The following is a 24,284-nucleotide window of genomic DNA, read 5'->3' on the forward strand; positions in this document are numbered from 1 at the left end:
TTCTGTCTGAGAATGTAAGTCTCATCATTAGAGTAATGAACCAGTTTTCAAATCCCCTGATTTCTGTTTCTGCTTGGTAGCTAATTGCACTATTAGAAAAAGTCATGTAATATAAGCACATCAGTTTTCTTAGATGAGAAATGGGTAATACCTGACCGGGTGCTGAGGTAGGGCTAATTGCAATTCTTGAAAATCAGAGTATTGAAAAGAAGGCCTCCAACAGAAGTGGATGTGAGAGGGGGGGATGCAGCCAGCTTTCTGCAATGTTGGGATTGCCAGTGGTTCCTTGCAGCAACCAGCTTGTAGCTTGGATGGCTGTTCTGCCCTGAGGTTCTCTTCAGCAAAGCTGGTGGAGGCAAAATAATGCTTTCTCTTTCCTCTGCATGGGAAGCAGCAGAGCTGCTTTTTCTTTCTGCCTGGATGCAGAAAGATTGCTCTATATTCATTCCTTCTTTCCCACATGTCCAAACACACACTGAATACACACAAGCAACTATGACATTTGGCTCCTAATTTAAAAGCAGCATGCAAATACAGAACATTAATACATAACATTATTACCTGTCTCCTTTAAACCAAATCAGTGCCGAGAAAGAAAAACAAGGAAATCATGGAAAGCACACAAATTTTCCACTTGGCTTTAGTTTGGATTTTCAATAAAGAGGCTTTCATGCAGACTGGGACTGGGTTACCAGGAAGGCATTGGAAATACATACACCTTATTCCAGCATGTAGAGCTTGTAAGTGCTTCAGTACAGAGGTGACCTGCTAGTACTTAGTACTGATTGTGCACCTAGTAGGGCAGCTGGGATAGCTCAACACATGGTCGTACAGCCAAACTCTCTGGACTTACTGTGCATGTCCGTGCTGCCTGCTGGAACCAGTTCCTGGCTCATGCATCCTGTGAACCATGTCTAGGAACTGCTTGAAAGAGTTGTAGTTGGCACAGACCACAACCTCACTGGAGAGTGTAACAAGTACTGTATGGTAGCTGCCTGCTGGTGTTCAAGACTGTGGCCCATCCTGGTTTAGCTTGGTAGTTTAGACAGAGCTATTGCGTCCAGACAGGCAGCACACTGCTGGAAGGAGCCGCTGGACACACCTGGAGCCCAGCCAGTGCGTTTCTCACATCTGATTTGAGTTCAGCAATGACTGAACCTGGTCCAGGGCCTGTCTCCAGAACTGGCTGGAAGGGGCACAAGGCGTTAGCCAGCAAAGTCTGTAATGCAGAAGGCGGGTCCTGGTGCTGTGTCACAACTTCCCCGCCCCTTCCCACATCCAGCACACAGAGTGGAAAGGCTGGAGAGGAGCTGTGCCACGGCACCACACACCACAGCAGTGCTGCTGAGGCAGGACTGTTGAAAAACATAACCAAAGTGCCTTTGGACCTTCCTCCTTCAGCCTCGCTCCATAGAAAATCTACCTGTGCACATGCATGTAGGCTCAAATGCACCCAGACCTATAACTCTGTCTGCAGAGATTTGCAGACAGGCTTGTCAGGGCGAAGGTCAGCTGAGCCGGAGACTCAGAAGGCACCCTAACTGTTACTGCAGCTGCTTTCGTTGGAAGAACGGGAACTGAAGATACAGGCAGGCTTCTTCCATTGAGTGTGGCTTAGTTTAGGCAGCTGGAGAAAGACTTTGCACTAAAACTGGTGTCTGTGGGCTGTGCTGAACAGCAGTGAGGGTACGTAGCATTGGTGTCTCCAAGATGAGTATGCACTGGAAAGGGAAAGGAAAATTGTGGTTGCTCTGTGAATCCTCTGCCTTGCTCACTGTGCAAGCAGCTCCCAGGCATAGCACATGCTGCCATGGACTCCAGTTTTAACCAGTAACCGAAATACTTCTTCTTGATTCATGCAGTCCAGATTTAACAGAAACATAAAAGTAAATTTCAAGCCCCATACTCCACTTGAGAAAAGTGTAATGGCTTGAACTGATTTTCAGCTAGAGTTTGGGTTCAGTGTGACTCATTAGGTTATAAATTACACAACTTGTCAGCAGTCCTCTTCCTTACCAGCTCTGCGGCTCACCAGGGCCACTGTTCCAGCCTTCAGCCACTCTGCCAGGGAATGGCTTTTTACCTCCTGCAGCAGTTCTGCTCTGCGGCTCCTGCAGTAGATACCGCAATCCAAATTTCCTCCCCCAGTTTACTACACTGGCACTTCTTAACGAACTCCAGCACTTATGCATGGTAAAACTGAAGACTTGCTGCCAGTCAGGCTCTGCTTAGTCTTTGGTACCGAAGTACTAATTACTAGACACCAGTTATTCTAAGAACCATAAGTCAACACATACTTTGCTTCTACAAGTAAATGCTCGTTGGTAGAAATAGCCATACCAAGGAGCACAAATAAACACCAGGAACTCTGTTTACAGTAGCATGTTTATATGTAAGTAATTCTTTTTAAATATGTACCCTTAAATACCACTTTTTGTGGTACAGTTGGCTTTTCAGCTATTGGAATTGGCTCCTGTTTCCCATTTCCAAATTCTTGAATGTCCATTTGAGTGCCACTGGACAGTATTTCTCATGTAGTTTGCTGAGATTTCCCCTAGATGTTGTTAATGGCAACATTCTTTCTTGGCTGACATAAAAAGCGTTGCTGAAACTTTAGGTTGTTTCTAACAGTGTCATTTACACAGAAAACACATTGAGTAAAACACTGATGTATTACATATTTTGAAAAACAACTTACGCTTTTATCCCATCACTACCCCACTTGCAGCTACATAATCTTTCTGACCAACATAGAAGGTAATGCATCCTTATTATAAGACATTAGGAACCGATGCTTTTATTAAGCTGACCTTGTTTTGCTGGATTCAGAAGAATTTTGGTGGACTGCTATAAAATCATTTGGGAAAATACATGTAATCTTTGTGTTTATTGCTTACACACTGTAAAACCATAAACCAAACACTGTTTTATGAAAATAGTCATTCATTTGAAACATGAGTTGATGCCCCACATCATTACTTACACATGTAATTTGCCATTCTGAGAGTTACAGCTGGACATTTGATTAAGAAAACTCATTAGAGAGGCTCTAATGATTGGATTGGAATATTATATCTGATATGAACATTCAAGTAAAGAGAATGAATCTGTATTTGAAACTGATGGCAAACATCTTTCCTTCGTTCTCTGAGGTATTGTGGGTTTGTGAGCTGTGTAGCTCAGCAAGTGGCCAGGGTTTGACATAGACAGTTTTGTAACTTCTTGTATTTAAAAATGTTATTTTTTAAACTGTGTGGGTTTAATGAGACGGAGGACTTTTAGCTCCTTTTTTTCTAATAGGCCAAAATGAGAAGATATTGGCTAGGGACATGTGGTGATAGAGTCAAAGTAAATTGAGTAACCTGACTGAATGATATGTTAGACTATCATATGAAAGGGGACTTAAAATACTTTCTTCTGTTTGCAGGAATAGACAATCTCTATGAGAGGGCTCTTCACATCCGCAAACTCCTTCTTACTTTGCCCAGGTCTGTCCTTATAGTGATGAGATACCTCTTTGCCTTCCTCAACCAGTAAGTGCTTTATAATTCCCCAAGGTACAGTATCTTTATCTGCCTTCCTCTGCTGGTATTGAAGTTCTTTGGGTTTATTCATACTTTATGTAGAATTTACATTTAAGCTCCATTTAGCACAAAATATGATCTTCTAATTGGCAATGAAAATAGAAGGAAAACACCAGGTTTCATTCAAATTAAAATTCCATTTGTCCAAAACTGAGTAGTAGTAGTAGTAGTAAGAAGACAGATTACAGTATTGTCTGACATGGGGAGTGCAGGCTGCACTATGTTACAGCATTAAAGCTGGTAACAACATAAGCTCATAAGAAAAATAATAAACAAACTGTAACTGCATTAAAAATAGTTTGTGTAATTTAAAAGCAGAATATTTTTTTTGTCCTTATCTCAAGCTGATTTCAGTCTCCTGATGGTAAAAATAAACAGTATATTCAAGCAGCACAGGCACTACAAGCTCCCTGTTTGATGCTAGGCACTGCCGGGCTGACATTTTGTGTTGCTGCTTCTATATTCTGCTAAAAGGGCAAGCAATATAGAGGACATATATCCAGTGTGTATGCTTTGACATAAAGTAGCTTGGTGCTCACATTGCAAAACACAGGCACCTGCTGGAAAAAGGGTTGTGTGAGAAAGGGAAAGTGGTGTTTGTGTCTTCATCATCTCAGAAAAACTTCTTCATTTTCTTCATTCAGAAAATAAAAGACAGGTTGAGCAATTGCACTGTGTTTCATCCTCCAGTCTTTCACAGCCCTCTCTGGTTTTGCTGACCCCAGTATTTTCACTGAAAATTTTGCTTCTTGTGCACTTTGCCCTGATTCTAGCTGCCATATTGTCTGTTTCCAATTGTATCTGTTTTCATATTGCCTTTTTTCTCTTTTTTTTTCTCCTATATTTGCCCTCTGCTGATTCATTCTGTCTTTGTGACCTTCCCCATTTCATCCATCCTGTCTGTTCCAGGAGTCTTTGCAGCCAGGTTATGTGTGCGTGCCTGTATTCACAGCTGTTCCTGTTTCCTTTCTTCTAGTAATTTCTGAACCACTTTCAAGCAGTATTTTAAAAAGGGGCAGAGATCTAAAGTTTTATGAAAATAACCATTCCTTTGAAGCATGAATTCATCCCCCAGAAATGACACTGTGTAAATGTCTTAAAGGGTTATATCACAGCTTGTCCTCTACTTAGACATACAGATTGACCAAAGCTCTGCGGCTGTACTTGTTACACAGTCATGTTAACTACATCTGTGCTCTCCACAGGAATGCAATTCAGAAAGCAGGCTAACTCCCTTACTACCTCCAAATTGCTCTTGTTGCATCCACATGAAAAAACGTTCCCATAGTGTGACTTTCTGCAAATCCAGTTCTGCTTTTTGCATATGCAATTATGCTTGCTTGGCCACATGAAGTCATCAGACCTCATGGCAGACCTCCCCCTGGTCTAGCCTCCTGCTCAAAGCTTCTAATGTTAGATCAAGCTGTTCTAGGCTTTGTCTAGTCCAGAACCACAAAGGGCAGAGAATCCACAGCCTCCCTGTGTTGCTTCTAGAAGGACAATTCAGTCTTCCTAAGTTATATAGCCAGTTGGTGGAAGAGATGTGTCAAGGTCTGATGAAACATGATAGGCATGTATATCCTCTTAGCATCCAGTCCACCTGTGCCTCCAATGATAAGCACAATGAGACAGAAGCAGCAGCAGCTAATGCATTTTACATTAGCCCTTTAGGCTGGCATACACTAAACACAATAGTGTGGGAACACATACATATACATACATATAAATGCTATAAATTCACTTTATAATGTATATAGCCTCTTGAAGAAATCCCCTTTTTTGTTTTGTTACTTTATGTGGGATTAAGTGTCAAGGAGAACAGGAAATCTCTAAATTGTAATGGAAAATGAAGTTTCTCCAGAATAAGGTTAGTCACACCGGAAAAGACAATTTTTCTTGATTTTTCTATTACAACAGCCTTTCGCAGTACAGTGATGAAAACATGATGGATCCATACAACCTGGCCATTTGTTTTGGGCCAACCCTGATGCCTGTTCCAGACATACAAGACCAGGTGTCTTGTCAGGCACACGTGAATGAGATAATCAAAACTATCATCATCCATCATGAGGCTATTTTTCCAGATGCTAAAGAACTTGATGGGCCAGTGTACGAAAAATGTATGGCTGGAGATGACTACTGGTAAGTCAGAATATTACCCTTCTATCTCTTTAACAAAATCATTAGGCTGGTTGTCTGGAAAATTCCTGTGACACAGAATTAGTTTTGCACAAAATAGAAGTATGAAGATAAATGTGAATAACATTCAGGTTCACATAGAAAAGTGTTAGCTATAAAAATAGATGAAGCAAAGGCAATTGTGATGAGGTTCGCTACATTTTGTAGAGGAAGCTACCCTTGTGTTCAGCTAGGAATTCCAGGTATACTGTGCAGAGCACACAGCCAGGTAGGAAACTGCCCATGAACCACCTTAATGAATTTCAGCTTGTAATGGCTTCCCTCTGCTCCCTTCTCCTCTGCCATAGTTTAACCGAGCAGGTTGTTAAGCACCACACAGCCGCTCACTCCCCCTGTCCCGCTGGGATGGGGAAGAGAATAGGGAAAAAAAGTAAAATTCATGTGTTGGTATAAGGACAGTTTAATAGTACAGAAACGGAAGGGGAAGTAACAAGAACATTAATAGCAATAATAATTATAGAAGAATTAGAATATATGTAACAAGTGATGTACAGTTGCTCACTACCCCCAGACCAATGCCCAACCAGTTCCCAAGCAGCAGCCTCCAGCCAGCTTTCCCCCCAGTTTATATGCTGAGCATGACACCATATAGCGTGGAATATCCCTTTGGTCAGTTGGGGTCACCTGTCCCAACTATGTCGCCTCCCAGGTTCTTGTGCACCCACAGCCGGCTCGCTGGTGAGGTAGGGTGAGAGGCAGAAAATGCCATGACAGTGTGTAAGCACTGCTCTGCAACAGCTAAAACATCGGTATGTTGTCAACATTATTCTCACGCTAAAGCCAAAACACAGCACTGTACCAGCTACTGGGAAGAAAATTAACTCTATCCCAGCCAAAACCAGGACACTCTCCTAGCAACACACACATTCTTTTTATATAAGACTCAAAGGTTCTGGAAACTTCTTGATAACTGAAGATGTTGTTTGAAAGAGAGTGTGTAGGCTTCTTCAGTAACCGTGCATTCATAGAAAGTCATGAGAATTATATTCCACATAATTTTATAACATTACAAGAATTATTTTAAATAATCCTCTGCGGGTGGCATATTTTTGACGTGTTTCTCTGCTCAACCTTTTGTTTTCCCTTCAGTGACAGCCCATATAGCGAACATGGTACATTAGAGGAAGTGGACCAGGATGCTAGTACAGAGCCCCATACCAGTGAAGACGGTATGTCTGTCACATTATTGTGCCTTTGATGGGACTAAGTTTTACAGGTGTTTCATGCAGGAGACCTTCCTCCTTTCCTCATTGTGCCTTATTTGAAAGAAAGGGATTTCAATCCTGGTGTTCTGTAGCAAAGCCATAATCTTTAATCTCTGTTTGTGTGCTTTTTCACTCTGATTCATCTGTGTTTGACCAGCTATTTCCTTGTTCTCTCTTGATTTGCACAGTCACAGGAAGGGCAAGAGAGAAACTATTTCAGTCAGCACATACTATTTTCTGATATAATGTTACATTTTTAGAGACTCTTTACCTTTTGTCTGCAAAAACTAAACTAAACTGTGTCTTTAAGTATTTCAGCTAAGGGATATTTGCCATTCAGTGGGCTCTGTTTTGATATGAATTTAAAAGCTGTTCCATCAAAAGGATTTATAACTACTGAAAAACACGTGCGTACTCCCTACAGTGAAACTTCTGAACAATAGTCACATGCACTCTGACAGTTCTGAGTGTGGTAGATATCTATGGAAAAAAATGATGCCTCTCTGTTATGTCATTTCTTCTTAGCCAGATTTCCTAAAGGGGTATTTGACTGTGATATATTTCAGTGGGACCATCCCTCAGGTGTCCCTTCCAGAAACTTCTGCCCAGTTTCACGCAAGTGTTACAGATGGAAAGAGGTGTCAAAATTATTAAATAACTACCATTTTCCTGACAATTAGTAGCCATTTAGAGGTGGAGGCTTTAGAATAACACTCCTGTAGAGAAGAGCTGCAGTGTGAGCTCACTGCATATCTCGCCAGCAGGCAACTCAGACAGAGCAACCAGCACACGTGCACTTAGCGCCCTTGCTAAGCTTCCCCTTGTCCATCTCAGAGGATGTGTGGAGGGAGGAGAAGGAAGAGACAGATGGGCGAGGGGGAGGAAAAGAGCTACAGCAGAGAGGGGATTTATGTTTTTTTTAAAGGATGTCATAAGAGATACTGGTTAGGAGCTGGGACGATTGCCATAGGGAAGGGGAACAGGAAGGTATATCTATAGGAAACCTGGCTACACTGGTCCCGTTGCACACAGAACAATGTAAACAATAGTTCCACTCTAGCTGTACCCGTCTGCTTTGTCACGTAGACAAGCTGTCAATGACAGATTGCTTGTCTCTTCCCCTTTGCCACAGTGAGGAGGGGCAGGCACAGTCTATCACTGCAGGTGTTTGGAGAGGAGGGACAGTTGGGTGGGCAGGCATCACAGAAGGGAGGAAAAATTGAGGATAGGAGAGAAGTCAGTGCTAATCTTCTGTTAATCTCATGGGTATACACCCCACTCTTCTGTGTGGGGTGAATACCCATGCCTGCACCCACAGTAGGGAATACCAGCAGTTTTAGAAGATAGCGTGTACATGGTTCCTCTTGATCAGCTCTGTAGAGCTAAACCACCCATTTTTCTACAGCAGAGCTCCGCTAAATGATGTGAACAAACTCATAATTGCACTTTATTTTCTCTAGATAGTATAGCTACACTTTATAAGACCTCCTTCTTCCATTGGAGGAAGCAAGAGTGGAAGCTGAAGAAGTGTCTTCGTCAAGGACTGTAATGACAGGACAAAGGGTAATGGGTTCAAACTTAAACAGGGAAAGTTCAGGTTAGATGTAAGGAAGAAATTGTTTACCATGAGGGTGGTGAGGCACTGGAACAGGTTGCCCAAAGAACCCAATTTTTAACATGGATACGGCTTTCTGTTATAATAGTATATTTTTCTAATGTAGGTTACAGGCTTTAAATTAAATGCATTCACCATCTCTTTGCACATATATTCATGTGTTTGTCCTTTGGACAATTCCTTTTAAAAAATGTTCTTGACACCAGCTATGAGAATAGGTGAGAATTTTTCAGTTTCCATATTGAACTCCATGAGAGTCACTGACTGACCTGTGGTGGACAAAAAAAAAAGCTTCTACCAAAGGGTCTGGAATATTTTGGGAGTTTAATGTGGTTGATTCATTGATTATAAGCTGGATGCATCACTGACAGCTGTATGTGGAGAGAGAGAAGGGGAAGCGCAGCACTGATGCTGTATTGATCAGACACACAGAATCATGACATAGACACATGGTACTAACATGTTTCCCTCTGTTAGGAGACAGAAGTAGATTTTATAAAGGGGGGGTATGTTGAAAATCTGTTAGTTTTATGCTAAAATGTTGTATACATACACAAGACCAAGCAGCTAACCCATAAGAGTTACAGGGTTATTGAAGCATAATCCAGAAGCTATGATCAAAAGCGAAAAGATTTATTTTTCTACTTCAGTTATTGTTGTTACAAGAATTACTTGCTTTATAAAGTTAAACTACAAATGAATCTCTCTGTGCCTACTAGAATAAACCCATTGTTTACTTACAATTTAGAAAACAACAAGACTTTTTAAAAATTAAAAATTAAATTATGTCTGCAGAGGTAAAATCTGGTAGTTTGGGGTAAAGAAGGCTGGAGCTTATAATTGAGCATGTAAGTACTTCGTAATTGCTCAACTGTAAGCATATAAGTTGCCCTTTTCTCCCCCTAAGCTCACTGGTGTTTGTATAATTCTATTGATCACTAGAAAGGGAAAAGGGAAGGAGAAGGAGACAGATTTTATGTAGTGTTTTCAGTCTTCTTTAAATGTGCAGAAAGTATCCCTATTAAGGAAAATACACAAGTTTCTTCTTTCTCCTAAATCTGGAAATTAAATTTAATATGTGATGTTCAGAACATTCGTCCTGAAGCTGAGGAACAAAAAAATGTGTTATTTTACTGCAGAAGAACCTTTAGGTGAAAGTGCCTTTACAGTAAAGATTCAGAGGATGTTGTTCATGTTTTGTTGAAGCAGTTTTTAGCATATTTCCTTTAACTTCAATTTGCTGGCGGTTTTTTATTCTTGTTGGAGGCATATGGAAAAGGGTGGCTAGGTTTGTTTTCAAAGGAAGTAAGAGGGAATTTCCTGAGGAAGTTAAACAGATGGGTTTCTTCTGGGAAAACATACATACAATTAATATCACACTGTTCATAGATATCTCATAAACATAGGGTAAAAATTGAGACGGTAGTTCTGCTGGAAACAAAAATTACGGGACACATAACATGGTAAGCTGTTGCTTTGTCCTTAACACACAGTAATTTTCCCACTTTTCAGTAGTGCATGCTGTGATCAGTATTTTGCCAAATTCTGTTGTGTCAAGACCTCGCAACATTGCTTTGCTTTTGCTGTTCTCCAGTCAGAGAACTGCTGTCCTGAAGACAGGACTTTGAAATTGCAAAGTCACTGTTCCCTGATGGGGTGCAGAAGGGGGATAAAGACATTGGGAGATAGTGTCTTCCCAGGACGTACTCTATTCCCAGCAGTTGGGGTACATACGGGAGAAGTGAGCAAGAGCAGAGCAACCCACCCCCCTCACCCCCACCCAAAAAAGAAGTGCAGGGGATGGTCTCCCCTCTTTTACTTAGCTCCTTGTGCCTTGAGGCAGGGAGGGCAGTGCAGCGCCACTTCAGTGCCACCGCCCCTGTAGTGAGGTTAGTGCTACAGCTGGTGCTCCAATCCCAAAATTAAAATTAGCACTTTTGTTTCTTCTGCCCTTTCTGCTCTTCCAAGCAGCAGAAGCTTTTCCCACAGGTCTTCAGTTTGTCCTAATTTTTCACTTCCATAGCATTGCCTGAGTCACTAGAGGTGATAGCTGGTGAGATACTGTATGTCATCAAATGCTTTTTGCTGTCATAGGCGAATGCCTCCAGATATGGACAGAGCAGTGCAATTACATTGCCCTCAGAGCTGTCGATTTTACTGTTAGACATTCAGTACTGCACAGATTTTGAGTTACAGATCCCAAATTTAGCTTTCGTCACCTTTTTTGTTAAATGCTTGTTTGTCATTCAGTAAACCTTGGTTATTAAATGGCTTAACTTTTCAAAATGCATTTATTTCTAGAGGTAACTGTCACGGTACTTTGGTTTTAACTGTTAAGGCTTGACCTGTAGCAAGGTGAATTACTGTTTAAGTACAGTCTCAGTACTGTTAGCTGTAGGAAAGCTCTCTCCATGTAAAAGCAACATTCAAGCAAACAAAATGTCCCTTTCAAAATAGTAAAGCCTGCCTGAACTTACTTTTGCCTCTATTAAGAAACTGTGTGAGATCTACTGGGCACTTCTCCCTGAGGAGCTGGGATTTCTTACCCAGGCAATCTAACAAGCATGTCTCAGAAGTCACATTTCCATTATGGGTACATTACCAATTCATACAGCTGATTCCAGTGGGGCAGACCTCCGAGAAAGTGTGTGAGTCTTGCAGGCGCTGGAAGGATACAAAAACCAGATTCCCATCATGCACCAGACTTAGATTAGTGTAATTCCACTGAGGGAGATAAAAATATTTCTAGTTCAGTCCATTAATTTGTAAATAGAAAGACCTGTATACTCAAACGTGGAATACTAGATGGTCTGTTGAAATTAGCAGAAAAATGGGAAATCCCATAGATAATCAGTGTAGGGATTTATCAATCAATCCAGTGCCCTTGACCATTATCAGTTAACTTCAGAGAATGTCAAAGGAAAATAAGTACAGGAAATCTGGGATTTTCCTACTTGCTGTAAAGGTTTTTTGTTCAGCTGGGGTTTCTTTCATTTTAGAGTATTACCAGTTAGTGACTGACTGGCTCTCTGAAAGCTGGGAGCTTTTGCTTCTGAATTCTTGACCCACTCTTCCGTAACCCATAACTTACCTCCAATCTGAGAAGAGCTTGTTCATACAAACGTCCGCTCCTTTTCAATCCTACCTGATCTCAGTAATGCCTTCTTATAATGAATTCCACAAGCAACATGCGTGATATGTATAGAAACAGTGTTCTTTTGTCAGTGTTACGTTATTGCCATTCAACATAATACTGCCCTCTTAAACACAATGCAAAATAAACAGGCATGTTTAGTTTCCTTTCTTTTCATTTGGCAGTAGGGTCTTTCCATGCCTATAGCCACTTTGTCCCATCTGTACTTTCTGTTGGAGATTGACCGTAGCAGAGTATCTAGAAATGAAAACAAGATTATGTATTAGAATATATGCACAAGCATTAAACGTTTCCCAGTTTTTCAGAATGTTTCTTTCTATGCCATCTTTACATTTTCTTTGCTAAAAAACATCAAACCAAGAAGCCTATCATCTCCCACTCACCCACCAGGGAATGCTGCCAGCAAGCAATCCTGTAGGGATGCATTTTCAGGAATTGATACTGCTATTGCTAGGTTCTTACTGGCATTTATATAATCAAAGTCATTTCTGCTAGCATACATTACTTTTGCATTTGTAACAGTGAATTCCCCATACCACTGTCTGCCACCTCTGGAAAGTTTCTGAGTTTGTAACACCCTGCAGATCATCACTGACAAGGAGCTCTTAGCTTGGCTGCAGGAGTAGCACACCACAAGGCAGCCTTCTGCAGGCTGGGAGGTTATTAAAGAAACAAGCTGTAAACTGTAACCTCAATAAAGGTGCTATCATTATGTTTTCATGCTGCAGGATGAAGTTAATTTTAAAAAGATATTTCTGTGCAAAGCATTGTCATAAGGGGACAGTGGCTTTCATTACCAGCCCAGTTCTTTGGGGAATTACAACCTCAGCGATTTTAATTTGCACCAAACAGAAAGTTGCTATGCTAGTCATTAGCCCAGATGTTAATTTCCATCTAAATATTGCTCTAATTATGCAAAGAAATTTGTCATTTTGGGGACTCTTGAGTTACTGCATTCAGCAAAGTGTGTGATTTTCAAACCTATATTTTCCAGGTTTTTCTTTTTGTTTTGAGACTGTGATGACAGTTTGAGCTCAGGTACTTTTGGTTTTGTGCAGAAGAAATTAGAGATACTAGAATCACAGCTGTTTTTCACCGGGGTGCAGGCACAGCTTTGAAGATACCTGCAGGCAGACCCTCAGCAGGGGCCCTTCACTGACATCAGTAGGTTTCCAACCTGAGCACAGGTTACAGGATGGACTCCCTCACCAGTGTGAGGCTGGATTTACCAGCATACTGACAGAAGATTAGCCAGGACTGCTGTAACCGATGTTTGACTTCAGAAAATACCAGTCTCCAGTGCAGAAACCAGAGAAACTTGGGATGCTGGAGCAGGGCAGAGCTGCCTCAGGCAGCTTCAGGCCACACAGGGACTGCCCCTGCAGAGGACTTGTCCTTAGGTGTCTGCCTCACTCAGAAAGGGTGTTAAGGAAGCAGATTAAAGCACTGGGCTTCAGTGTTGTCTAAAACACTAGGGTTTCACTACATCTGCATCCTTGTCATGTAAAACACAGAAATGTCATAGCCCAATTAAGCAAAGTATCCCTACTCAGGCACAGATAAATCCCATCTTCCTTCCTTTGCCACTGCAGATGTTAAAGATACTCCCATTTACTTTATCGGACTGGTTCCTCAGGTCTCTGATTATTCAGCTGAGTTTGTTCATCTTAGTTTTGGCCTCCATCCCACTCCCCAGCCATGAAGGAGCCCTTGCAGCAGGAGGCAGAGGCCTCTGTCCCAGCAGCAGCTATTGTAATGTTTGAGTATGCTGTTATGTTTTCTGCAGCTTGCAAAGCAACCCAGATGCTTCACACTTGGGCACAGATTGATTATGTTTCTTTGTAAAGGACATATTATAACTACTGCCTGAAGTCTGCCTTAGCTCAGCTGATCTCTGTCAGCTCTGATCAATAAGAGTGAGCACTGAGAAAATGCAATAAATGCAGTTTATGAAACCAAAAGGAGCAGATAAGCCAGTGTGGAATCTGATACCTGTTCTTCTTCCCTCCCTACCCAGAGTGTGAGCCCATAGAAGCTATAGCAAAGTTTGACTACGTTGGAAGATCTGCACGAGAACTCTCTTTCAAGAAAGGAGCTTCCCTTCTGCTCTATCACCGAGCATCTGAAGACTGGTGGGAAGGAAGGCACAATGGAATTGATGGCCTTGTTCCTCACCAGTACATAGTGGTGCAGGATATGTAAGCGGTGTCTGTGTGACTAGGTTCTTAGTGGTCTGTAAAAACAAACTGAAGCAATTAACAAAGTGGTTTCCCAATGGGACAGTGGCTTGAAGGCTCAGATAGATTAAACATTTGCCTTCTGTGCAGGATGCCTCTGTCTTTATTGCCCTGAATTGACAGCTTTTAATCAAAAGGTACTGCTAGGCTAAGCTACCTTGTTTATGGGTGTATTCCCGGTGCATTAAGGGGCAGATATTACTGCACCTATTTTAATTTTACTATCTCTTTGCAGCAATTGCTGACATTTAACTTCAGAATAGGAAGGGCTGGAGAAATGGAGCCCTGAGCTCTTGTTTTACAGTATTAAGCATGTACTTTGCCAAGGATGATAAAGTTCTTCCTTACAGGAAGATTACGCATGAAATGTAAAGAACTCAATAAGCAGAAGGATTATAAGGGATTTTTGGAGACATGAAGGGGCTGCAGTGCATTAGAACGTGTCTGCTTTTCCTAAGGGGGTAAATATCTGGGAGTGCCAAGGTGCTCTCTGTCACACTTAACTCACTGACTTCTCATCTCACTATGTGTGTTCTGTTCAGGGATGATACTTTCTCAGATACACTGAGTCAGAAAGCAGACAGTGAGGCCAGCAGCGGACCCATAACTGAGGATAAGTCGTCATCGAAGGACATGAACTCTCCCACTGACCGTCACTCCGACGTGTATTTAGGAAGGTAAGCTTGAGCATAACGTGTTTTCAGTAGTGGTGCTCACAGCTCAGGTAACACAGCAATCGCTTCTCCACATGTTGGTGGTGGGTCACTGTGGCTTGTCCTATAACCACTTCTTCATTGGTGCAGGCAACGAAAGAGATCAGAACCTCCACCTCCTCTGAGACGCCCCGGCAGGAGCAGTGACGGTCACTGCCCGGTACACCCACCTCACCCTCTCTCCAACTCGTCCGTGGATCTAGGTTCCCCCAACCTGGCAACTCACTGCAGTCCTAGAGCCCTCCTTCAAAATCGCAACCTCAATGCTGACAGCCCTGAGAGGCGGCGTAGGCCTGGACATGGCAGTCTCACCAACATCAGTAGGCACGATTCTCTAAAGAAGATCGATAGCCCTCCGATTAGAAGATCTACATCATCCGGTCAGTACACAGGTTTCAATGACCATAAACCACTGGACCCAGAGTCAATAGCTCAGGTTTGTGTTTCCTTTATTTCATGTCACTCTCTGATTTTCCTGAAGAGTGAGTCTCAGTGAATAGCATAGCACAGAGCATATATGCTGGTAGGGGTGGTTGTGCAGGAGAATATCCTACTTAGCTTTCTAAACAGAGTGTGTGTGAAAGAAGGTGCATTAAGGGATCCTGGATAGAAGCAGCACAAGGGGGAGCAGACATTGCAGAAGCAATAAAAAGAAATTATTTCCCGTTATACTGTAATGAAATTGCCTCTGCCACATGGAACAGTAGGATAGTGTATGATTACAACAGCTGTGTAAGTCACTGTGCTCTGATGAAGGCTGGCCTATTCTAACTCGCATGTAATTAGTGTTCAATTATTTCGCAATATTACAGTATGTAGAAAAGTGCTTTGGCGGACTAGCAGCAACCATTGCCATTCAGAGCACAGATTTACACTCCAGGGTGTTGTGAATTTGAGGTAGTTTTCATATAGTTCATATATAGCTCATACTGTATGTTGATTTGATGCTTGTAGTTGTGCCTAAGAACATAATGTGCAAGACATTGCACCTGCATAAATTGTGGGCCATCTTATCCCCATGTGGACACTCCCCAGTCTGATTCCTGGCAGCGAAGAGGTGAGAAGAATGGAATAGGAGCACCCCAAACATCAAATTCTTCTGTTGTACTGAGCTGGTAACAGCTCTTGAGCAAATAGATACTGCTGTCTGCAGAACTCTCATTTTGCCTAGGTAGGATAATATGATTACTAGGGGCACCCTGAGGGTACAATATGATTGCAGAAGTATTTTACAATAACGCTGGCACTCATGTTTTAAAATTTAATGTACTGGTAACGCTTGCTTTCAAACTCTGCTTCCAGCGAGGGATAGAAGGGACTGTCATGCTTGGGTCAGAAAGATGAACCATGTATTAGAGTAAGAAAGTGTAAATGTTGTTACTGTTTTATTTTACTCAGAGTTATTTATTCACTTTCCTGGAACCACATACAGTGCTGTTTGGCTTAAATTATTTACTTTTTTTATGCCTAGACTTGTGATCATTCAGCAGTGAAAAAACTGTGAAAGTCAGTGTGAGCAAGCAGGAAACACCAGATATTTTAAGCTTAGGTGTATCTCAGTACCACTGAAAAGTAGTAAATCAGTGTCTTGATGCATTGTTTTAACATTTGTGCCAGAAATCCTGATGAAAAAAGTATTTCTTATATAAGCTCGCTGAACAATATCTTGCAGGTTTTTCTGCTTAAGATTTAACCCAAAAACAAAAGAGGAGAGAAGAGCTGATAGACACACAAGCTTTGTTTCCTTACAAAAACAGGTTTTATAATCCATTTGAGGGAGTACAGGTCCTGAGCACCTGAGGCACTAGACAAGGGGAGCAGTTAGTGAAGAGTTAGCAAATGGACTAAAATCTCCACAGCTGTCAGTTCACAAGAGATGACAGAAATCTTCACAGTTAAAAACACTACTAAGCAAATATCCATTGTTCTGAGAGTCAGTTCATAAAATGGCCTGCAAGTTTTGGTTTAATTGATTTTTTGATTCTCTCCTGTAAACAGATTAAATGTTTGTAATGTCCAACCAAAGCTGCCAACTTGTCAATCATAGTGTCTTTCAAATAAATGTGGTGGAAATTGGTTTTAGTGCTATAATATTCCTTAACGAGAGGATGGTTGGCAATTTAATTCATGCATTTTTCACCCCCTCCCTTTGCTCCTCTGGTGCTTTGCATTCAGTATCAGTTTCAATGACCTGCTGCTCTCTGTGCTCTGACACAGGACATCGAGGAGACGATGAACACGGCACTGAACGAGCTCCGTGAGCTGGAGCGGCAGAGCTCGGCCAAGCACGCCCCTGATGTTGTGTTGGACACCTTGGAACAAATGAAGAATAGCCCTACCCCTGCCACATCCACAGAGTCGCTCAGCCCTCTCCACAGTGTCGTTCTAAGGAGCTCCGAGCCTCAGATCCGCCGTAGCACTAGTTCTTCCAGTGACACCATGAGTACTTTCAAGCCCATGGTGGCTCCTAGAATGGGAGTACAGCTGAAACCTCCTGCTCTTAGGCCGAAACCTATTGTTCTTCCAAAAACAAATCCTAGCATAGGGCCTTCTCCTTCTTCCCAGGGTCCAGCCGACAAATCTTGCACAATGTAGACAGCTCAGCCACCCACAGTGCCTGGCTGGGGTATGCTAGGGAAAGGGATGGAGTAACAATAGAAGTCAGGGCTCCATAACATCGTTTGTTCATGTTTGTAACTGGAGAGGTTTTGTTTTTCAGTGTTTTTGAATGTATTGTCTGAAACTAGCTACATTAACATGGGCATTTGTATTTTGTATGGTTTCGATTAAAAGAAAAACTGGACAATTGTGCATCGTTTTAAAAAACAAACATAGACTTACTTGAAAACTTGATGCTGCACCATTTGTAATAAAATCAACACGGATCACAAACAGCTTGCCACGTTGTACCATACTTCACAGTCTTACTGTAGCTATATAATAACAGATCCTGCACAAAACTAAGGGGCGGGGGGGTCAGGGGAGGTGGGACCTCTCACTTCTGAGTCACCAAACCAAATCTCAAGCAGGTTAGTAAGAGCTGACATCTAGCATGTGAGGAGTAAGTGTCTGTGTGGAATGTTTAAGTCACCTCAGGCCACATTTCTTATTTAAGACACAGCAAAAAAAAAATGAAAGCCACCACCAAACCCTCACAACTCTTATAATTGGCACCAAGTTTAGCTTTCTTGTTGGTGGTCTCGCCAGAGACAAGTGCTAGGTGATGTGGAGATCACATTGCTCTCACCGGTAAAAAGCAGCATTCCAGGTCACAGCTAAAGCACATCTCCAGGATAGCATCTAGAAACTCCTTTTGCTGCCCTCTGTAGTAGTGTACCTTTTCCCATGAAGCTAGACCTTCATTCCCTGATACCGCATTTTTCATGAGAGCTGAATTCATTTAAAGACCATAGTTGAGCAAGCCAGGCTCTGGGAAGTGCATGAAACTGGTGGTCCATTATGCAGGCTGATAGGCGATTGGAATAATCAACTGCACGGTTGTTTGGCAGAGTCTCCTGTTGACTTTATTGCTCGGTGTCCAGTTAAAGGTAGTATTTGAGTGGTAATAGTCAGAATTTGGAGCTGACCCAGCTCCACTGGCTGCCTTGCCCAGTGCAAACACTGCGCGTGTCCCCATTATGCTGACAGCAGCAAGACGGGGACTCTCTGAAGAGAAGCCTCCTCCTGCAGCGATGCAGGGTCACTCACAGGACAGGCAGCTGAGTTCTTACCGTCTCGATTCAAACTGACTAAAGTTTTCCATAACCACTTCCCCCTTCCCCTTTCTTTTTGAGGGACAGAAACCAGTACCTTCCTTCTGTCTGTGTGAGTGACGGCTGTGAACTTTGCTTAGCGCTCTGTTGTTAGACTTTGTTAGGCGTGAACTAAATGTACAGCTGTTTTGCACATTGCGACAGTAAGCCATAATATATTTTCCAACATCCAATTCATAAAGTTTCAGTGAAGAAGATGATAGGAAAGAAAAAGTTCCATTGTGGTCCACCTGTAGGAGTACAACTAGCTTTAAGTAAGACCTGTCTTTCCACGTGTTCTTTAAGACCTTGCTGTTGGAAAGCTTAAAGTTGTACCACTCACTATACATAACAGTTGAGTTTGGGAGAAGAGTAGTGACAAAATTTGATGGGCATAATCAATTACTGAGGTGACAGGAGTAATTTCTTCTTGTTACTTAGGAGCAACTTATTCATGCTCTAGTTTACAACCTGTAGATAGGTAATAAAAAGCCCCAAGTGTGAAAAGTCCCCATGAACCGCCTCAGAGACCCAAACTGCTCCTAGTATTTGCAAACCCTTCTCAAACCAGCCACAGACTTCATGCACGTGTAGGTTAGAGGCAAAGTCTTAGTCCATTACAGCGACTGTGCAGCAGTGCTCAGTGAACCTCTGGTCCTCTCGCCTTGACTGCCTGGTCCTAACACTAGGGCAAGAGCCTAAGCCAGGCCAGTGCTGGACTATAGGGTCTGTTCACTCGGTCGGGACCAGAGCTATTTTCGAGTAGTTCCCCAATGTACTAGACTCAGTGGAACAAACTGGAATTTCAGCTTTCATTGACATGCAGTTTTAGTCTCATGCATTTTTCAATTGACACACCTGCCATAATTGAGATGGATACCTGTATCTTTAAATGGCATAGGGAATTTTGTATGTTTAAATAACTGTACTGGACTCCATAATGCTTATATTAGAAATTGTTTAGCAAAAGAAAATATTAGAAACAGTGCATTTAGTGAATGCATCCACTTAGTGCATTCACACAGTTAAATGTGTAGTTTGATGGTTATTATAGATACTTAAAAGTATAGTAAGTGGATATGTAACAGGAAAGACTGCTACAACTACAGACGTACTAAAGGGTAACTCCTGCACATCTAATCCAATCAGTATTGTCCTTTACTGTCAAGTTTGATAAATTGCAGTACTGGTAGCTTCCTGCTTGTTGACTGTTACCTAATTGTGTCAATGTACATCTGTAGTATGTACATGTGAAAGTGCCTTTAAATTTTAGAGGAGCTTTAGCCTTGCTCTTGTACTGTTGCATTTCCATTGCATCCTTCCCTGTTCGTGTATGGCTGCATTCCCATTGCATTCCTTCCACTCTTGAAGAACAAATAAAAACATGGAATTTTCACGGTTCTGGAAGAGAAATGTACTGTTAATCTGTTGTGACAATGCACTTTTATGTATACTACTGTACATTTTTGGCATGTACCATTACAAGCTTCAGTATACATTCAGGTTTGTTCCTCATAGTGTATCTTTATAATAAAGAAGATAGTTCTGTCTGTGCGTGTAGTTTTGCTGAGTAAACCATCGTGTATTCCAACATGGATTGCCGATCTACCTTCCACATAAAGGGAACACTATTGGCAGTTCCCAGCCACCTACACCCCACCCTGCATCGGGCCCCATCACTGTCTCAGCCTGAAGAATGCTAGTTCCTGGACAGACTCCTACCTAACTTAAAGAGCACCGTTCCCATAAGCTCACTCAGTCCCCTCTGTACCTGAAGACCACCCCAAAAGAGCCACCAACCTCATGCAGTTCTGCCTGAGCACCCATCAAGGGCAGCCAACCCCACTGCCGCTGGCTGTGGGATTCCTCAGCCACCCAGTCAGGCACCACCACCCTCCTGCTCCCCGCAGGAGTAACAGGGTGAAAACAACACTCCAGCTTCCATGTTTTATAAACACAGTCCCAGAGTGAAAAGCATAAGGAAGTCTATGTGGGGGCATTTCCTACAGCAGAAGGGGTGCCACAGTGCTGGGAAGGGAGGGAGGGAGTGCCACAGGTAGTGTTCAGTGGCAATATGTCCCAGAGCTGCTGGCAATGCACACACCTCCACAGCTGGCTGTGAGTGTCGGGCTGATGGCTGCACCAGAGACATCCAGCTGTGGATCAGATGCTGTCAAGGATGACTCCTGGGCTTGGACTGTGGCTGCCCGGACAAGCCTGCCATGCTGCCCAACTTACTTAGGGGGAGAAGGGTTACTTGGAGACACGTTTCTAGTCCTTGCTTAGGGGCCAGATTTTAGGTCATCTGGTTGTGGTTGAGGACCACCATCTGCCCCGAAGTAAGAAGGGGATGGGTGTCAGGCAGGTCAGGGTGGGACGGGCACAGAAGCCACCCAGCTCAGAGCAGGGCTTTTGTTCTTTACCCTGGAGAGGCTGCTGTAACACAACTGTCCATCAGCAGGCTCATCGATCAGCCTGTGGTGGCAGCCTTTGTGCGGCAGTGTCCAGTGATCTACTTCGGGTATTTCTTCTTGTCCCGTACTGCATAAAAGCTGGCTAAGACCCGCAGGAAAGGACAGCAGAGGTCACTCCTCATTCAAGGTCCTGCGCAGCCTGGAGGACACATAACCCAGTTTCCACAGTCAGCTCATACGCTGGTGAGGAGAGAGGCTTCTGTAACGGCTTTTAATCTAAGATAAATAAGAAAACACAATAAGAGGGGTCTCCTCCTGTCGTGTAACATGAAGTTTCAGTGTTGTGCTGTGCTGACTTCTTAGCTTGCTGCCAGGCTTTGTAGTGGAGAAAAGCCCAGTTCTCATGGAGACAGCCAAAGGCTTTGGCAGGTGACGAGGGAATGGGTGACTTCACTGGCACTTGGAAGAGCAAAGAGGTGATGACTTGTTTTGCTGAGAAAAATGCATTAACTGAACAGAAAATGAGCAGCAGTGGCACGGGGTGTTTAGCTCTCAGGCCACCACTGAAAATCACTGTTTCAATCCACATGCGGCTCCAGGACGTGGCACAGCCCAGCCTGCTCTAACGTCCCCTCAGCCAGTGGAAGGAAACCACAGAGGCTCAGCCCAGGTTTTAAGTTCTTCTTGGTAGAGGTGCATGGTTTGATACTTACTCTGTGGCTCACAAGGACTTACGCTGCCCAGAAGGGTCTGCAGTCACTCTGGTCAAACATCGATGCTCCCTGGGACAAGCCTTGGCATTAGTCTGGATGGTGCTGGTACATGGGCCACAACTGAGACTGGCCTAAGTATTAACTAGTGATGGTACAGGATGAAAGTACCATTCTTGTAGGTAGGAATATTGCTTTTTTAATGAATTTGGCTCTTCGGGGGGGGGGGGGGGGAAGGAAAATATATATTTATTATATGAAAACCCAAATAGATCGACAGTTCAGCATCTTAAAATCCAATTGGCTAAACCAGTTCAATTACTGTTAAAAACAACCCAAACTGGGGTTGTTCAGCCTGGAGAAGAGAAGGCTTACGGGAAACCTTTAGAGCAGCCTTCCAGTACCTAAAGAGGTCCACAAGAAATCTGGAAAGAGACTATTTGCAAGGGCATGAAGTGACAGGACAAGGCAGAATGGCTTTAAACTGACAAAGGGGAGATTTAGATTAGACATTAAGAAGGAATTCTTCATTATGAGGCTGGGGAGGCACTGGCACAGGTTGCCCAGAGAAGCTGTGGCTGCCCCATCCCTGGCAGTGTTCAAGGCCAGGCTGGACAGAGCCTTGGGCAACATGGTCTAGTGTGAGGTGTCCCTGTCCGTGGCAGGGGGGTTGGAACTGGATGATCTTTAAGGCCCCTTCCAACCCAAACCATTGTACGATTCACTAGCTCAGACATGCCACTGTAATTGCAGCTACTCCCTTGCTTTCTGTTTTACTCAAGGGTATTTGTAGATCACGCAGCTGACAGGACCGGTCTCTGGTGGCACTATGGCTCCAGCAGACCCAGTGTGAGCAAGTTTTCTTGCTGGGGGGCCATGACACTAGGATCCTTACGATGTGGAGGAGCCGCTCACTCTCTCTGCCGCAGTGCCGCAGACTGGAAAACAGAACTGATGCACCACCCCAGCCAGATGGGAGAACAGAACTTCAGTGGTGGCACTAAGCCGTACTGAAGGGAGAAAAGAGCAGTGTATTTCCTTACCTCCTCTCTCAGGTGACAGACACGGTGAGAGCCAGCAGGCCCAAGGGCTTAGAAGGCGACATGCAGAATTTGATGCTGACTGAGGGATTAAACAGCATTAAATAAACCAGGTCCAGATGAACTGGACAAGTCAGGAGGTTTCCTCTCACCTTTCTCAATACATACGTGCAAATAAAAACATGCAGAAATACAGTGTTTATGCCCAACTTCGCAGTAGCTGAGCCTGTGCTCTGGGGCTGCACGGGGATGCTGCATCCCCTGTTGTGTGGCTGCCATCTCCCAGTGGGGTCAAGCCACGCTGGTCACCGTGCATGCCCTAGAGCAGCTTTGGGCTGGAGGTTTGGGGTTTCCTTTTTGTAATTAACAAAATGCATTGGTTTGGTTGAGGGTTTTTTCCCAAGTAGCACAGTAATGGAATAGGAGCACAAAGTACACGGTGCAACAAATTCAGCTGCAATACACAGGCAAGTTGTGCTGCACAAAGGAGGTCAGACACTTGCGGGATTGAAATCAATACTAGCTGCACTCAGCACAGCGGCGTGGATAAACCAAAACCAAACCTTGTCTGTTCTTATTTCCGTGAAGCACATTGATTCCTCCCTTCATAACTGCCATGTGTGTTTTCAGCAGTATATACTGGCATCTATAAACACTGACCAAACAACATAAAACAGTGATTTATGTCTAACTGAATGAATTACCCTCCAGGAGGGACCAATTGCTGAGCCCAGCGCTGCTCTGGAGGGGAAGAAGACAGTCATTGAAATGGTCGGGTTTTTGGCAGAGACTTTTTGATTGCAACGAAGTAGCATTAATGTGAATATTGTTACCTGAGTCGTGAATAGTGAATTTAAGCTGAAGGTGGAAAATATGTAAAATCCTTCACAACTCTAAGCAAGAACTGCTGAGCCCTGTAAAACGACTGTAAAACAGTGCAACGCATTTGAATTGTTTTTTCCCTGCCTACAATGTTTTCAGTGATCGCCATTACAGTAGTATACCAGCAGCCCTGGTAACCAGCACCAAGGTGAACAGGGTCATCTGCCACTACTCACAGGTTTAAGCTCTATTTCACTTGGATAGTTTTCTCAGATCTTCATTTTTCCCTGAACTCTCCTGCAAGAATACATCAAAACTCAATTTCAGGCTCAGTGTCAAGACTTTTAATTTGTCATACATATCACAAAGCTTATTTTATCATAGAATCACAGAATGGTTTGGGTTGGAAGGGACCTTAAAGATCATCCAGTTCCAACCCCCCTGCCACGGACAGGGACACCTCACACTAGACCATGTTGCCCAAGGCTCTGTCCAGCCTGGCCTTGAACACTGCCAGGGATGGAGCATTTACCACTTCATTGGGCAACCTACAGCACTGAGTAAAACATGAATCTGCCTGCAGCTGCCTGCCCTGCTATTTTTAGCAGGCTTTGCTTCTCCCCAGACAAAATGTTAGAGAGAGAGGGCGAGATCAATATAAGCTGTACCTCACAGGATAACGTCCACTTATCCACACAAACAAAAATAAAGTGCTTCATTGAGTACAAATATCAATTCAAAAATGGAAAGAACCAAAGAGTATCGCAAGATGCACTGAAACCAAGAAACATTCCTTTCAGCTGATAAAGCCAAAGACTGAGAAAGCCACCTCTTTGTAT

General features: G+C 43.2%; 1 protein-coding gene across 2 annotated transcripts in view; it reads left to right on the plus strand.

The window, feature by feature from the left end:
- The window catches only part of SRGAP1 (SLIT-ROBO Rho GTPase activating protein 1), a 141,932-nt gene extending 121,923 nt beyond the window's left edge, over nt 1–20,009 (plus strand). For both annotated transcript variants that reach the window (XM_030479477.1, XM_030479476.1), the window contains exons 16-22: nt 3,428–3,533; nt 5,502–5,726; nt 6,873–6,952; nt 13,775–13,955; nt 14,537–14,671; nt 14,798–15,143; nt 16,925–20,009. In XM_030479477.1, the coding sequence (XP_030335337.1) occupies nt 3,428–3,533; nt 5,502–5,726; nt 6,873–6,952; nt 13,775–13,955; nt 14,537–14,671; nt 14,798–15,143; nt 16,925–17,302 (1,451 nt within the window). In that variant the 3' untranslated portion in view covers nt 17,303–20,009. The remainder of the gene's footprint in view (nt 1–3,427; nt 3,534–5,501; nt 5,727–6,872; nt 6,953–13,774; nt 13,956–14,536; nt 14,672–14,797; nt 15,144–16,924) is intronic.
- Nucleotides 20,010–24,284: the final 4,275 nt, after the last annotated feature.

The sequence above is a fragment of the Strigops habroptila genome, chromosome 3, assembly GCF_004027225.2.
Source record: "Strigops habroptila isolate Jane chromosome 3, bStrHab1.2.pri, whole genome shotgun sequence".
Classification (NCBI taxonomy): Eukaryota; Metazoa; Chordata; class Aves; order Psittaciformes; family Psittacidae; genus Strigops; species Strigops habroptila.